The following is a 15448-nucleotide window of genomic DNA, read 5'->3' as shown; positions in this document are numbered from 1 at the left end:
GGAGGAGAGGGCTGAGACCTCGTATTTAATCGCCATCTGCCCTCTGATTACATACGATGTAGCTGGGGATATCCCCTCATCTGAACTATCCAGCGGCTCCGCAGATGTGAGGTATCCTTTAGGATCTCCTAGGCACCCCAGATAGAGCAGTGGAGGTTCGAGTATCACGGCCTGCGTTCTCTTCATGCGGAACCGCATGGAATCCTAAAAAGTGGAGGACAACGCCCGCCCCCCCCGCTCTTACAACTATGCAGATCAGACTCAAGCGGAGCCGCCCGGAATTATAGCCGTGATCCTCTATTGCAGTAGTATAGTACATATATTTATTTATACGGGGATGTACACCTCATCCGCGGATGTAAACTGCAAACGAGGCTACTGCATCCCAGCATACCTGTGAGCAGAACCTGGCCTATTGGGATCTGCAGCCGCAAAATGGTAAAATCGGAGTCATTCCTTGGAATGGCCATTTTCAACCTGTCTACGGAGCAAGGGAAAGTCAAAGTAAAAGGATTTTCTGGTCAGCCCGGACACAGCTATCTGTAATGGAACGAGGCAAAACTAATTTATTGGTCTAGTTCGCGCCTTTCCGTTTCAACGAACTCGATTTTTGTGCTCGAGTGATCTTGCGGATCATTGGTTCCCATAAACGATAGACCTTTGAGCTTGACCAGACTCCAGATGAAGAAAGAAGATCACGAGCAACCATGCATAACGCGCCTCTGGTTTTCACAACCCCGGAGTAGTGGAAGTTACCCCATACCCCAACCCCCATACCCCGGAATAGCGGAGGCAAGCGTTGTCGATCCGTTAAGTCTAGATTCTTGCCCGGCTGGAACGAAGAGACAACTTTCCAAATCATAGAGCCCAGAAAAGGAGAAGCTATAAATTCTGCTCTCTACACCGCAGGACGGTGGTTATTGCAATCAAGAAAAGATTTCCAACACCTACAAGCCAAGCAGCTCCCCATGGACAGCCACAGCGAGGAATTCAAAAACCCGACAGACCATGATGACCAGTATCTGGGTCCACAGGAGACTCGGTCGTCTGCAATTCATAGGATACGGACAGCTGGAAACGTATCCATCTCGCCAGAGCTTTTTGAAAAGCTCTACCTGAACCCAAAGATCCCAGTCGCGGGAAACCTGCGACAGGTCCTTGGTAACCCAACTCCGATGCAAGAACACTCATCCTGGGGCTGTTCCGCAGCGCATCCGCTAATTTCGTTTCTTCCAGTGCGATTACGGGCTTTGTGATAAGCTTGACGCCATTGTCGTGCGATCTTATGGGGTGGAGAGGAGCTGGTGGCAACGGTGCGGCTAATATGTATGTCAAGTTCACAATTGCGGATTCCTTTCGGGAGCACAACACACTCCTGCTCCAACTGAAATTGACCCGTATAGCGGAGCATACTTCTTTTTCGGAGGAATTCTGTTGATGGTTGGGGGGTTCTTGGAGTTCATCATCGGCAACACTTTCTCCAGCGTCGTTTTCATGTCGTTCGGTAAGCATACCTACCTGCCTGCCTGGTGCAACGGGTCGCTGATCGCTGATCGCTGATGATGTGGTGCTACAGCTAGCTTTTATCTGACTCTCGGTTCAACTCTCCAACCATTCTACGGCGCCTACGCAGCGTACTCGCCATCAGCTACAGATCCCACGGCAGGACTAGATACACAGGGCTTCAATGCAACCTTTGGTGAGTTTCTGTTTCTGTTTCTGTTTCTGTCCTTCTTCGGGGTCCTGAAACCTAACCTCCCGAATTCGATGCAGGATTCTTCCTCGTGTTTTTCGAAATCTTATGCTTTTTCTACTTGATCTGCTCTCTGCGAACCAACTTGGTGCTGGTGTATATCATGTTCACGGTTGTCGTCGGTCTGGGTCTCACGGCAGCTTCCTACTTTCACAGGGCAACGCAAGACGCATCCCTTGCTCACAGTTATCAAGTGGTGAGTTTGTTTTCCCCCTTTTCATCTCAACCGTTGGCCATTGAGACCAGATGATTAACGCTCAACTGCCACCTTATAGGCTGGTGGTGCGATCCTGTTCGCGTGCTCGCTGGGTGGATGGTATCTACTGTTAGCGTTGCTCCTCCCAACGGTGGATTTTCCCTTCGAGCTGCCTGTTGGTGATCTATCTTGTCGCATTCCCTCCATGTCTCAGCGAAAACTGAACAAGGACCAAGTCTAGCGCACGTGAGGGTTGAGAATATCGTCTAGGGTAGAAAAGGGGGGAAAGGTCTCATCTCACCTTCTTCTGTCATATGAGAATGAAGCGATGAAGGGATAAGTAAGGTAAATAGGGTTAAATTTCTACGGCGAGTTTTCGGAGTCAGATAGGACTACGGTAATAAGTATCTCAAGCACAGATAATAATCCATTCATTGAGCTATACATACCTTTCAGTGGCAACTCTGTTTCCCCCCTCCCTCCCCCCGGTGCCCTCCGTTGTACAGCAATTGTCACTGGATCAGCCTGCTCGTCACGATGGTGGCCAACGCGGGCATATCGCGTCAAGCCCTTACTTGAAGAGACTGGGTCCAATATCGACCGCCACATCAACGTTAGCTTCCAAAGGCGTCTTCAACTGCTACACGCTGGCAGCTAAAGAGATCATTGCGCAAGACGACCCCAGGAAGTCGCGGGGATGGCGGTGTATACGTTTATTGGAGCAGGTTCTCTTCTCGCGTTTAGGGATTTCCAGGAGTTAGGCAGGATTGACTCGGTGCATGGAAGGAAGGGCAACACTAGTTGTACTACGAACCATGTTTCTTAATAGTATGTAATAAAAAAAAAAAAAAAAAAAACTCAATTATTACGGACAACTATAATCGTCCATCCTAAGCCGTGCATCCGAAAGGCCATACACGGAATCAAAAGCCGAGGATAGACCGCGATTTCCTCTGAAATGCTCAGGATAAGTGGCCGGATATCCGCGCCAATGCTGTTGCAGCTTCGAATCCAAATTTCTGGACAAGTTTCGGGCCATTAGAGATGCCATGTCGGAATGTTTCCCAAGACACCACAGGGAGCGGATACAAAATTCGCAATTTTGGCGCAGTTGCTCAAACGATCCGTCCAGCTTACAATGGACGAACCGCTGCGATAAACACATGTTGTCAATGAGGATATATCCCGCTTTGGTGAAGGCGTGGATTAGCAGAACTGTAAACGGTTCCGTTAAGAAGGCTGTCTCGTTGAGGGAATCGTGGAATCCAGGGCGGCGCTGGATGACGGACTCTTGCGAATGGAGAGAGCACTGGGCAAGAGCAGCAATCCCAGCCGCATTGTCTCTCCTCAGCGCTGAAATCAAGTCCATGGACTCGCGAGACTCTCGATGAGAGTCGGAGCTAATCCGTGCGCGGTCGATGCTCTCTATCCCGTCCGCCAGCAGCATGCCGCCGAGATGCCAATGCGCGGCAAGCACAACATACCACGACTGGATACGAGGCGGAAGCTGGGAGTGATGATCCATGCAGTCAAGGATAAATCGCCGGTATGTGGAATTCCAGTGTCGATAGACAAGCAGGGAATTCTGAACGACTTCTTCGAGACATTCTGGCCCGGCGCCTCGATATACGAGTGTCTGGAGTTTGGTAATTCGACGGAAGAGCAAGACTTTGACAGGCGCTGCATCCGAAAGTATCTCCGCTGCCTCCTTGTAGGAATAAGGCCAGCCTGGCACATTCGTGTCGAATCCTTGGTGTGCAGCAGCAGCCGATCTATGAAGGAATAGGTCGCCCCATAGATCCCGCGTTTCCGGGGGTGTTCCGTTTGGTTGAATATTCCATCCGTCTAGGTCAACACGGCTCTCGTCGTCGGCGGCCATATGAAACATACGCGGTGAGACAGAGGTAATTTGGCTGTCGCTATCCGAGATCACCAGGGGACGCTGGTACATGACGGCAGCCTGAGTATCGAGCATAACCCCCAACCAGAATAGGAGGTTGAAAGTATGGCTAGACTCATAACTGACAAGAATTGGGTTCGCCCGCGGAGGTTCAGGAGGGGTTTCCCCTGCGTATTGGACATCGGACCGGTCAACGAGCCTCCCCTGTGTCAAGTCTCTTGCAGGGGTATTGCGGTTTTCCAAGGTACGTTGAAGCCGAGTTACCTTGTATCGAAAAGTGACGAGTTGCCGGAGGGCCTTTTCAAGAAACAGAGGTGCACAGTCATTATCAAGTAGCTCGTCCAGCTCTATATCTTGCCTATTGTCCAGCGGACGCTGGGTGAAGAAGAATAAAATATTCGCAAAGATAATTCGAAAAGATGGAATCCCAGCTGCCTTTTCCAACGCATGGCGAGCTTGGTTCCAAAGGCTTTCTCGCATAGAACGCTCACTAGGTGCGATGGGCGCCAATAGAGAGTCATCGCTCGGTTCTTGAGAATGCTGGGCCCACTGAGAAGCAAACGCCATAATTGATACATGAAGAACTCGGGCGGCAGTCATGTTTTCCGTAATGCTTAAACTTCGACTTCGTAAAGACGAGGACGCACGATCCAACTGACAGACTCGGTCGTATATCCTGTTTGTCCAATTTGGGCCCCATTCGTTCCTCTCGCCGGAGAGCAAGTGGCTCGCCAGGTTGCTGTAAGGACAGTTCCGCTCTGTCAACCAGCAAGACAATGCATTCTCCATGCTGTCGTGGTATATGCGGATCAAATTCTGCGTCATCGTCAACCGCACATATTTATCTGCCGTCTTATCCGAAAGGATGCAGAAATCGATTTGGTTGCTCGACCGTGGCATATATGCCTGTTTTGGTTCCGAGGGAGACTGAAAGAGACCGTTATTCCGGTCCAGAATCTCGGGGGACCCAGCAGAAGAGGGGTGTGATTCCGTCAGTCCGGGGCTGTGTTCTTCGAGTATTTGACACATTTCCGTAGCGTTGCTCCAGCAAGCAGGTAGCAAATTGGAAAGACTTTGCTTGTCATCCAGCCTCCATAGGGACTCTCCAAAGTCTTGGATCCCACCGTGACTCTGTAAAGTATCTAGCGTGTTCGGATTCTGTGCAGATATACCGAATTGGTCGCCATCAGGGTCGCTTCCCAGTAACAGTTCGGCAACTGCACCTGTCTGTGTCAAAGGCCATGGTAAGGGTAAATCCGAGGGTTCAGTAGGTGTGATTCCAGCTCCCAGGTTGTCAAGATTCTCTTGCGGGAGGGAAGTAACTTCATCGTGCTCTTGTGGGCTGCTCGTACTCCTAGCTTCCTTCGTCCTCCGATGTTTCTTTGGCTCTGTTTTCTTCAAGGAAAGCCAATCAAACGTGCATCTCTTCTTCCATCTCTTGCAGTTGGAGCAAGAACTGAAGCCACTATCCCTGATTATCTACGGACAGGTCAGAATGTGCCAACAGCAAAGTAGAAGATTTTTCCAAACCGGCGAGTCACAAGCCCTCTTGCCTTTCCGGCACTGATCACAACTATGATGCTGACGTCGACGGGAAGGTTCCATGAGGGAGTTGGATACGAACTGACTACTATCTCCAGGGTTCACGGGAGAGGTAAGGTAGGGGTAGAGAGGCCAAGGAATTGCGGGGGTGCGGGGGGTTAATTATACTCTTCTTCCCCACGGGGCATTCCTTCTCCGCCGAGCTGACTTCTTGTGGCAATAAACCAAGAGAGAGAAGGTCGATCTATAGCAGGAGTTGTAAGGGGCTCAGCGTGGCAATAACAATGCCAATAGGACGTGTTCAAAAATACGGGCTCTTTTGGTTCACCGAACCCACAGTAAGACAGTTCGAGTTCTTCGACCTCGATCTACAGACTTCCTTACAGCATGAAGGCATCCGGTCTAGCTGATTCTTCAATTTGACAGACTCTTCGATTCCGTTAGGGCTCGAAATCGCCTCGTCCGCTCAAGCACTGATATATCCCCTGCGTGAAGAAAGCCTGCCACAAGCCCCAGGAGGATCACGGCAGGGTTGTATATAGACATACGAGCATAAATATGAAACACATAGTTATAGAAACTGAATTGGATCATGCTAAACTAAGCAGTAGGGACACTTCTTTTTTTTTTTTTTTTTTTTTTTGAATTAATCAGAATTGAGGTTTGATAAACCGACGTTTATACAAAGGCGGTCTATGTAATTCTGCCGCTCTACTGCGGCTTCGACAATGAAGCTGTTTTCACTGCATTTCCTCCTCTTCTTGTATCCTCTCTACCTTTGCTCTTCATGTCTATTGATCATGTCACATTTCCACTCCGAGGATACTAGATATCCACCAGCACCATCTCATCGTTCTTTCCCCCGGATGGACGATAGGGATGGTCGAATGTATGACGACCGTTCCCCATCCCGTTCGCACTCGCCTGGAGGTATATTATCCCCGCACCAGATTCCCCAATATTTCAAGGCGATATTGAGCCTGTCTCATTAATTTGGCACATACAGGTCCCTCACACTCCCCTCCTCGGGGCCCTGCCACCGATAGGAGACGTGATTATTCCCGAGACCATGCCGATACCCGACCCCGATATCGAAGCCGCGACCGCGAAGACTTGCGAAGGAGGGCCTCGCGGTCCCCCCCCAGACGCGCACGGCACGTCTACCGCGATCGAGATCGTGAAGGATATCGGTCACGGAGTCGAACCAGGAGCTTCAGCCGCAGTCGAAGTCGAAGCCCGCGTCGAAGTCGGTCGCATTATGGACAAGAGAGTCGAGAGGTGATGATGGATGGCCTACCGGTGGATATGGCAGAAGAAGACGTTGGGCAACTCCTTCCCTCCCTTTCTGCATTTTTTTTTTTTTTGGATCTTTCTGCATTGCATCGGATTTTCCAGAGTTGCGCTTCACGATACGAACTTCCGTTATAGCATGATACTGAGATGTGCGTCAACACGGTGAATAGGTATCGAATGAACTGAAAGAATTCTACCACATCGAGGGACTCGAGGAGGTTCGCGTGATTCGGGATCGCCAGACAAGTAAGCATCTAGGCTTTTGCGGATATTGCGGATAACTAACAGTGCGCAGAGATATCTCGTCAGCTGGGCTTTCTTCGGTTCCGAAATATCAGCTACTCCCGTGCCTTTGTTGAGCGAAACTTTCCTTTGATCTACTTGTGTGGTCCGAGCGCCCAGGATGACCGTGGCACGAAAGTGCGCATCGCATTTAGCCGCGAGCGAGAGGATAGGGCTAGAGCCAGGGCTGAAAGTGACTGGACCTGTATGATGGTGGGTATTAGCATGCTTTCTGTGTGGCTCAATGCTAATACGCTCAGTGCTCCATCGTCAACTATTCTACGCGCCAGAAGTGCTTCCGATGTCAAGCTCCAAGACCTGGTATGTCTGAACTCATGTGCTGTATGGTTATTTCTGCTGACGAAGATAGATGCTGGTCCGACAGGTCCCCCGGGAATAGCCGCGCCGAGGGTAGAAAACCATGGCGATAACGACGCTGCCCCTGAAAACCAGGCCTCCCAGTTCCTGCTTTTTCGGGGACTGGAACACTCCGTCACCGAAGAACTGCTAGCAAAAGGGGTGGCCAAGCTGTATCGACCGGCGAACAATAGTGCCGATGGCGTCTCGGGCCAAAAGAAAGGAGCGAAGGTGGCGTCAACAACGGGTGACTCTAACCTAGGAGCTAGGGAGGGTTCTATCCGGCGTGTTCTGCTGGTTCGGGACCGCCGAAGTAACGAGAGCTGGCGCTATGGGTTCGCGGAGTTTTCTACGATTCAGGTATTTCGACTGCCGTTTGCTTATTTTACGTCGCTCACAAAGTATAGGATGCGCAAGCGGCTGTCTCCCGGCTCAATTCGTTTGAGAAATTCACTATCTCATCTCGACCGGTCATGGTCAGCTACATCCACGCGGGTGTCTTTGTGCCGGTCATGAACCCAAGCGCAAGTACCGAACGATTCACTTTCAGTCCCTTGAATAACCCATCGCTAAAACTCATGTACTGGGACGAAGAAGCATACGTAACCGAGCTCACAGTCTCGCCTGGAGAAACGGAACAGCAAGGGCTCAAACATGACCAGCATACCTCAACTGGCCAGTTGGATAGCCAAGCAAAAAGCAAGGAAGCCGCTGAAAAGGCTAAAAAGAGAAAGGCCGATGCAGCTGCTAGTGCTGCGGGAGCCAAAAAGATGGCAATGCCATCTCACCTGCAGTTCTGGAGTGACCGTCATGCAGAGCTGCATGGCATTCAGAAGAAAGATGGTGATGAGAAGGTCGCGGGAGATCACGGGTCAGAAAATAAAGCGTCGCCATTTGATTCGGAAACTGCTCCAACCCGTCAGTCGTACGCCGATCCAACCCGAAACTGCTGTTACCTCTGCATGCGGCAATTTAAGACAATGGCAGACGTCAACCGTCACGAGCGCCTGAGCCAGCTTCATCGCGGTAACCTGCAGAAAGAAGATGTCATCACGAAAGCCATGGGCAAACTCATCAAACATGGAATTGTCCCCCAACCTCCAGAATACCGAGATCGAGCCCGCGAGCGTCGCCAGGCATTCGGCCGCTCGAAAACAACCACCACCAAGCCCGCTCCAGCTGCAGAGCCAGAGTCCCCTCCGCCAGCCGAAAGTACATCTAAAGGCGCTTCACTACTGAGCAAAATGGGCTGGTCCGCTGGAACCGGACTAGGTGCGCAAGGCACCGGCATGACCGCGCCGATCACGACAGAGGTCTACGCTCAAGGTGTCGGCCTAGGCGCGCAGGGAAGCAAACTCGGCGAAGCGAGCGAAGAAGCCGGTCGCAACACCCGCAACCGGTACGACGAATTCCTGGAGAAAACCAGGCAAACGGCGCGAGAGCGATACGAGAAAATGGACCAAGACAAGGATGTAAAGTAGAGAGAAATCCAATTCCTAATAATGTACAAGATAAGATATAGTAGTAGTTACACGCAACACACACACCCGCGCCCCATATGCAACATAAACATACATACACACATAACATGTTACTTTACTTTACTTAGAGGACTCCTCCAACTCCCGAAGTTTATCCCCCTCCACCCTCTTCCCCAAATACTTCCGAATCCAATCCTCCACCTCCTTCTCCAACTCCTTATCCGACTCCGTCAACGGCTCCCCGGCCTCCTCAGACGACAACATGCCCTTCCGCACATACGCCCGCATATCCTCCAACCCATTGATATCCATCGCCCACAGCACGCCGCCGCCCCCCATCATGCCGAACGAAACCACATTCAGCGTCGCCAGGTTCAGCGCCTCAAGGGCCTCCCCGGCCCCGTTGACCTTGGGCTTATGGTAGAGCGAGGACGTGTAGAACGGCGGCACGCAGGCTTGGTGGCGTCGTCGCAGCGCGCGGCGCGTCGCCAGCACGCTGAGCGAGAAGAAGAGCAGCCCGCCGAAGAAGAGCTTGCGGTTTGTTTGCGGCGTCCAGAGTTTCGGCGGGTCCTGGTCGTGGTTCCGGTTCTGGGTCTGGGTCTGGGTCTGGGTCTGGGTCTGGGTCTTTGCTTGGGGTTGTCCTGCTGCTTCTTCTTCTTGTTCTTCTGGTGCTGCTGGGGTCGTCGTCGGTGGGAGTGCCGGAGGAGGAGAGGAGGGGTCGGTTGGTTTTGAGCGGAAGAAGGAGGAGAACATGGTTTTTTTTTTTTTTTTTTTCCTGTACTTTCGGCTTGTTCAAAGGAGGGCAAGGGCCAGGGTCGCTCAGCTACGGCTTGGTCCTCTCTTCTCTTGCTTCCTTGGTGATTCTTGTATCCCGAGGTGGGTGGGTTGTGACTGATGCCCGCCGTGTGCTCAAGTGCAGTAATGGATGAGGTTGTGATATCGGATGGACACAACGGTGCAAGCAGCTCTAGATTATCCAGATATTCAGGCAATCCGCGCACAATTGAAGAAAACGTGAGATCATGATGCTTGGTCGTGGGCAAGATGTCTGCCTGGACGCTGAGGCTTTGGATCGAGAGTTAGGTCACGTGCCATGTTGTCAGCCCGATAAGCTTATCCCCGCTATTCCCGGTTATCTATGCACTTCTATTATTCTATATATGTCTATTGTCTATATGTACTCTATATAACACACTAAAATATAATGACGAACATGGAAAATGTACATTTAATGCTCATAACCTAGCGGGCCCAAAGATATATATTTGCAGAACCCGCTGCAATTGGCCCCTGATCCACTCCCTGTGGTCCTCGGTTAAACTCTCCACCGCGCAAAGAGTCTCTAACGAAGAAAAGACGAACCATCCACCTAGTAATGGAGCAGTTTGCTGGTGCGCCTGACTCACGCGCCGTGTTTCAGCCTTGGGGTATTCGACGAGACTAGGGTTCATTTGCACCGATGCCATTTGGCTCCCCAAGTAAAAAGGGACCGTGGCACAGACATCCAGCGCGATGGCGCGGATTGTGGCTATGGTTGCGTTGATGGCCTCTGCGCGACCCGGAAGAACAGACAAACATTGGAGAATGATTTCTTGGACGACGAGGCGTGAATTCCGGTAGGAGTTCCAGGTCGCTGGGATCCAGAAATCCGAATAGCAGTCACAGCGGCCTTGGTAGATGCCGGCTTTCTGGACGGACGGCGGGATGGTGGAGGCCGCGGCAGGAATCCAGTGTTCCGGGAGAGAGTGCGACCAGGCGACAAGCTGACTATCGATGTAACGGGCTTGGGATAGAATTAACTCGACTTCGGCCATGTAGGATGCGTCGGAAACGCGCATCCACCGTTGGCGGAGCTTAACCACCTCGGTAGTGGCCATTGTTAGCTGTGAGGAGGCAAACTCGGGGACTGAAAGGGGTAGTGGCCAGGCATCGGGTGTCTGGATTAGAGGAAACGCCCCGGAAATGGAGGTGTTGATCTGAACTATTAGTCGGCGCAAGGGAAGAGAAATAGGACGAGGCTCACTATTTGTGTTTGAACCGCATTGGTCAATTTTTTCGACTGCGGGGAGTTCCGACGTTCGGGGCTGTAACTGTTGATTAGAGCAATTGCTCCCCTGAGATGCGCTTTAGACGGAGGTTTATTCTCCTTCATAGCGCAAAATTCCTGTCCGGGGTCAGCGCCCCCATACGCAGTTATGTCAACCGAAAGGAAAGGATAACATTACCTCGTAGGTGGACAGTAACAACACCGTCATAAGAATCTCATCCAGATTCTGATCAATATTACCCTGCAGCGCCTGCCGAGTCCGCGACAGCGCTTTTACAAAACACTGCTGCGATGATCGCAGCAGAGACTCCTGGTGTGTCCAAGCAGCCACAGAGAAGAACGCCACGGCCAGCGTGCCTAGTCGCAAATGAGAATCCAACGGAGCGGTCGCGAACAACTGCGGGAGAAGCTCCATAAACCCTGTCCTCACTAGGGGGTCCTTCGGGAGATATAAATACGAATTGAAGAAAAGCGAGGTCACCGTGTCTTCCATCGGTAGGCAGAGGGTACTCGGGATATGGGAGGATGCCGCTGAAACCGGGGGTGTGCCAGGTTGCACGGCGCGGGTGACAGAGGGAATAGTCGAGACCTCGCTTGGACCTGCCGCGTCGTCGCTTTTGACGAAGGACGGTGTCTGGGAGGAAGTGCTGCGTCCTCTGCGTGTGAATGCTATTCGGTCTCGGAGCATAAAGTCGAGAGGGTGCGGGTATCCGGGGCACTGGCGACCTGTGCGGACGCAGGCTTTGCAGTGAGGACGGGTTTCATCGCACTATCCATATACAGATCCAAGTTAGAATATATCACTGTCAAAATATGGGAAATAGTCAAAGCACAAAGACGTACCTTGATATGTCTCGAGCGGCAGCTTTGACAGCCCGTACTGGGCTTTCCGTGGTATACCATGCTGCGGGATCCAACCAGGATTGGAAGGAAATGGCCGGAACAACTGATGGGTGAGCCAAGCCCCGATTGAGGCCCATCGTACGTGATACTTTTATCGTATCTTTTACGGCATCGGATGATAGGTTCAACTCCCTCAAACAGGGACTGTCTGGACGATGCCAGATGATGAAGAAGATGAAGATGGGGGCTAACTACTTGCGCACGTGGAGGCTGACTCAGTATCCCAACGTGACCTTATCAGCCCTACAATCTAGGGTATACGATGTATTTCTAGTTGATGAAACTGTCTGGAAAGAGCAAAATATACAGTAGGCATTGGGATATAAAATCTACCTAAAAACGCCCGGTAATGCTATGGAAGTCAACATCAAGTAAAAGACCGCCAAATAGAAAACATCCACCTCGTCAGCATATCTCATTATCATTAGTGTTCGTCAACCATAAAACAGCATCCATGCATGCATGCACATCATCAAATCATGGTAGTAGTATCAGGAAAACAATCGGAAGGACATATTTTAACATAATCATGATCATCATCATCATCATCATCTCAGTCACAAAAACAAGTCACCTCATCGATCCCGTGGTAATGAGCATATCAGCCCGGCCTGGTCGACGATAGCGATCGATACCCAAGTGCTCTCGTCCATCGCGACCTACATAGATACCAAATCCGTACTTAGGGAACTCCTGTTCACCTGGAGGTGCAACAACTAGTCGGGTGACGAGGTCTGTCTTGCTGCGGGGCTCGCGTAGTAACTTATCCGAAAGAAGTGGGCTCTGGTAGAGGAAACTCATTTGGTCGGCTAGTGTGCTAATGTCGTGAGGTAAGTAACGGCGGCGACCGGGCCAAATACACAGGAATGAGATCATGTATACAGCACAGAAGCCAATGATAGTATAGAAGGCGGGCATGAGTGAGCCAACACGGATATCATTTTCAGAAGGATAGTAGAACGACATGAAGACCCCTCCAGCCAAGATCGGAAGCGCTCCGAAGACGACGCTCATCAGAGAAATCCAGGCGATCTTGTAATGTTTGTTGATAATTGCTATGGCCGTGACCTGGAATGGAAGGAGAGACGGGTATGCGAGGAGCAGGCTTTGCTCTGCAGATGCACCTTCGGGAGAGGAGAGCATTGCATAGGGTTGAAGCACTCGGAAATAGGAATCGATGTGCTGCCATGCAAGAAACATGAGGTTTCCGATGAAGGCCGGAATTAAACTGTATAAGAAGTTGGATGATGAAAACGCGCTAACAGATGGCATAGTCGGTAGACGCGGAGTAAAGCCGTCTTGAATAGCGTGGTGAAGGAAACTGGCAACCACAAACGCAATGAAAAGCCCACAGAGTATAACAGTCCACCCGACCACAGCCGTTTTTCGGAGAAACCACGGAGCCCATCGGTAGCGAATAGACGGTGAGTAAATGTCGGAATCGTCATTTTCGGAAACGGCCTGTTGCTCCACGTCAAATGAGACTTTTGATAGGCCATGTGGCTGGTCTCGACGGTTCTTCTCGATCCGATGCAGAGATGGATTTCCAATTGACGCACCCGCTTCACCGATTCCATAGAATATTCCGGAATGGGCTCGCTGAGATAATTGCCAATAGCCTAGACGAAGAACTCGGGAATCAAGGGTTTTCCCAACGTCTGGGGCTATTTCCGAGTACTCGAAATCATCCAGGATATTGGATCGCTGGACGATACATATCAAATCTGCTAGACACACTGGATCCCACATGAGTCCAGACCAGGTGCGAAGAAAGCGAAGGAGGAGTAGGATCAATCCTATAGCGAGAAGGCCATAGACCGAAACTAACGTCCATCCAATGCTCGTAACCGTAGCCCATTGCCACTTCCCTTGGCCGTCTATCACGTACCACTTCGCTTGAAAAAGACAACCCAGTAGAGGTACTGCAACAAAGTTCGAAAGCCAAATCGTAAACAAGGAAAACCCCACCAGTGCCTCGCCATGAATGAAATGAGATATATCGGGAAACAGGAAATTCCGCGGTAAAATTGGTATTTTTTGCAAAACCTTCCCAAACGGCCTCTCGGACGCCATTGTCACAAACGGCATAACACGATAAACTGCCGCCTGGACCACAATCGTCAAAATCGAAATAACGACTCCCAGAATTTGCGGAAGGAATTGGAAAACAAAGTACCGCGAACCGCTGCGGCCATTGTATCCCCAGATCCCTTGATGATCTTTGGACCAAACGTTGCAGAAAGTGACACCAGAAATCATAAGCAGTACACAGAAAATAACCACAGCGAGGGCCCCAGGTCTGAGCACCACAGGCACAAAATCCAGCGGCGGGTGAATCAGGCTCCCCTCCGGTGGATCAACCGCAACAAACGCCTCTGGATCTACCGAGTTGTGAGGATCTCTTTCCGGAGTGAGTAGTGGCTGCTGGGCTGGAGATGTAGCCGCACGAACGAAGTGGCCTAGATCATCGTCCCATACCAAATTCCCGGCGGTAGTGGATTCACTTCCACTTTCGCTTGTTCTCCTCGACTGACTGGCCTCCGGATCTCGTGTGAGCTGGTTGATCGCAAAGCGAATGTACGGGGAATCATCCATCCCAGGTGTTGGGCCCCGGCCTGCATAGCTGTCCTCTACAGCCGGGGCACTGGTTCCTTCAGACATATCCCGATCCTCAGTCAACTGCTCTGCACTATTAATGGGTGTGAAAGTATCCCGGTTCGCAACTTGCGCGTTCGACGTGTATCCCGCCCTTGGAGCAACAACGGGTGGGGCTAACATCGTTCGCGAGACATTGGGAGACGAAGTACGAGATACAGGGCGTGAATTGGGCGTCATATAGCGGACAACAGTGGCTCGACTGGTGGTGCTCGGGGACCTTGAGCTGGAGTTACGACTTGAGAGGGAATAGTAGTCGTCCGATGCGGCGGCGGACTGCTGCGACTCGGATCGGAGCAGTTGCGGTCGACTAGCTGCAAGATGTTAGACACAGCCCCATCTTCCGATATCGATTACTTACAGCTGACTGTCCGCAGACTCACATTCCCAGATGCCGGGGCAAGCATGACGGTGGGGGGAAGGCCGAGGAATGTACAGTACGGAGTATTTGCGGGAAGCTTCACTGGCAGCGCCGGACAGACATTCCTAGAACACACCAAGACGCAAGTTATGGAGGAATAGAGGAAGAATGAACAGGATGAAAATTTTTCAATTAACGACAAGAGCTTGGAATTTCATGATTAGAAGACGAAGCTCTCATTGATCTGGAGAGCGAGGGGGTTGGCTTAAGATCTGCCAGCCCCCTCATAGCTTCACACCCAGCCACCCAGCAGCGCTGAGAGCCCGACGATAAAACTAGAGCCAATAAGATTGACAACCACCACGATCCAACATGGTCTCGCACGACTGGAGATACGATTCAGGCCAGGAAATGACGTGGAGGGGCACTCAGGATTGTAGTCAGGGAGATGAATGGGTTGACTTTTGTGCTGGGGGTTGAGTTGGCAGTGGGCAGAAAGCTATGGAGAGCCAGACAGGAGAGAAGCTTAAGTTGCGGCCCGATCGATGCTACCTTTATTTATTAAAGCTCCAAATATAGATTGAAGTACGGAGTATATAATAAAGTGTTATGGCATTCAAAGCGAAGCCGAGAAATGATCATGATATATGTGGAGGTCTATACTATATATACGGAGTA

General features: G+C 51.1%; 4 protein-coding genes across 4 annotated transcripts; 2 read left to right on the top strand and 2 right to left on the bottom strand.

Moving 5' to 3' along the window:
* Window positions 1-968: 968 nt before the first annotated feature.
* On the top strand, window positions 969-2190 carry P175DRAFT_0508722 (putative plasma membrane ammonium transporter (Ato3); the record flags this gene model as incomplete). The annotated part of the gene is made up of 6 exons (XM_040898375.1): window positions 969-1177; window positions 1237-1326; window positions 1404-1504; window positions 1577-1699; window positions 1774-1949; window positions 2029-2190. 6 exons carry the CDS (start codon window positions 969-971, stop codon window positions 2188-2190), a joined length of 861 nt encoding a protein of 286 aa, XP_040753200.1.
* Window positions 2191-2706: 516 nt separating this feature from the next.
* P175DRAFT_0515863 (Zn(II)2Cys6 transcription factor domain-containing protein) lies at window positions 2707-5506 on the bottom strand (the record flags this gene model as incomplete). The annotated part of the gene is made up of 3 exons (XM_040898880.1): window positions 5380-5506; window positions 2975-5328; window positions 2707-2770 (listed from the first exon to the last, which is right to left on the bottom strand). The coding sequence occupies exons 1-3, from the start codon at window positions 5452-5454 to the stop codon at window positions 2707-2709; spliced, it is 2493 nt and encodes an 830-aa protein (XP_040753199.1). The 5' UTR covers window positions 5455-5506.
* A 776-nt stretch (window positions 5507-6282) lies between these two features.
* Window positions 6283-8804, top strand: P175DRAFT_0531338 (putative G-patch domain protein; the record flags this gene model as incomplete). Its single annotated transcript, XM_040899864.1, has 7 exons — window positions 6283-6321; window positions 6398-6661; window positions 6855-6930; window positions 6980-7179; window positions 7227-7287; window positions 7337-7683; window positions 7731-8804. The coding sequence occupies 7 exons, from the start codon at window positions 6283-6285 to the stop codon at window positions 8802-8804; spliced, it is 2061 nt and encodes a 686-aa protein (XP_040753198.1).
* A 120-nt stretch (window positions 8805-8924) lies between these two features.
* P175DRAFT_0531337 (uncharacterized protein) lies at window positions 8925-14816 on the bottom strand (the record flags this gene model as incomplete). The annotated part of the gene is made up of 8 exons (XM_040899863.1): window positions 8925-9478; window positions 9586-9869; window positions 10047-10780; window positions 10828-10968; window positions 11030-11620; window positions 11695-11902; window positions 12329-14723; window positions 14771-14816. 8 exons carry the CDS (start codon window positions 14814-14816, stop codon window positions 8925-8927), a joined length of 4953 nt encoding a protein of 1650 aa, XP_040753197.1.
* Between the last annotated feature and the right edge of the window lie 632 nt (window positions 14817-15448).

Source organism: Aspergillus ochraceoroseus, assembly GCF_002846915.1.
Source record: "Aspergillus ochraceoroseus IBT 24754 chromosome Unknown P175scaffold_3, whole genome shotgun sequence".
In the NCBI taxonomy this organism is placed as follows: Eukaryota; Fungi; Ascomycota; class Eurotiomycetes; order Eurotiales; family Aspergillaceae; genus Aspergillus; species Aspergillus ochraceoroseus.
Note: the sequence above shows the minus strand (reverse complement) of the source record. Positions and strands in the feature narration are given on the sequence as shown.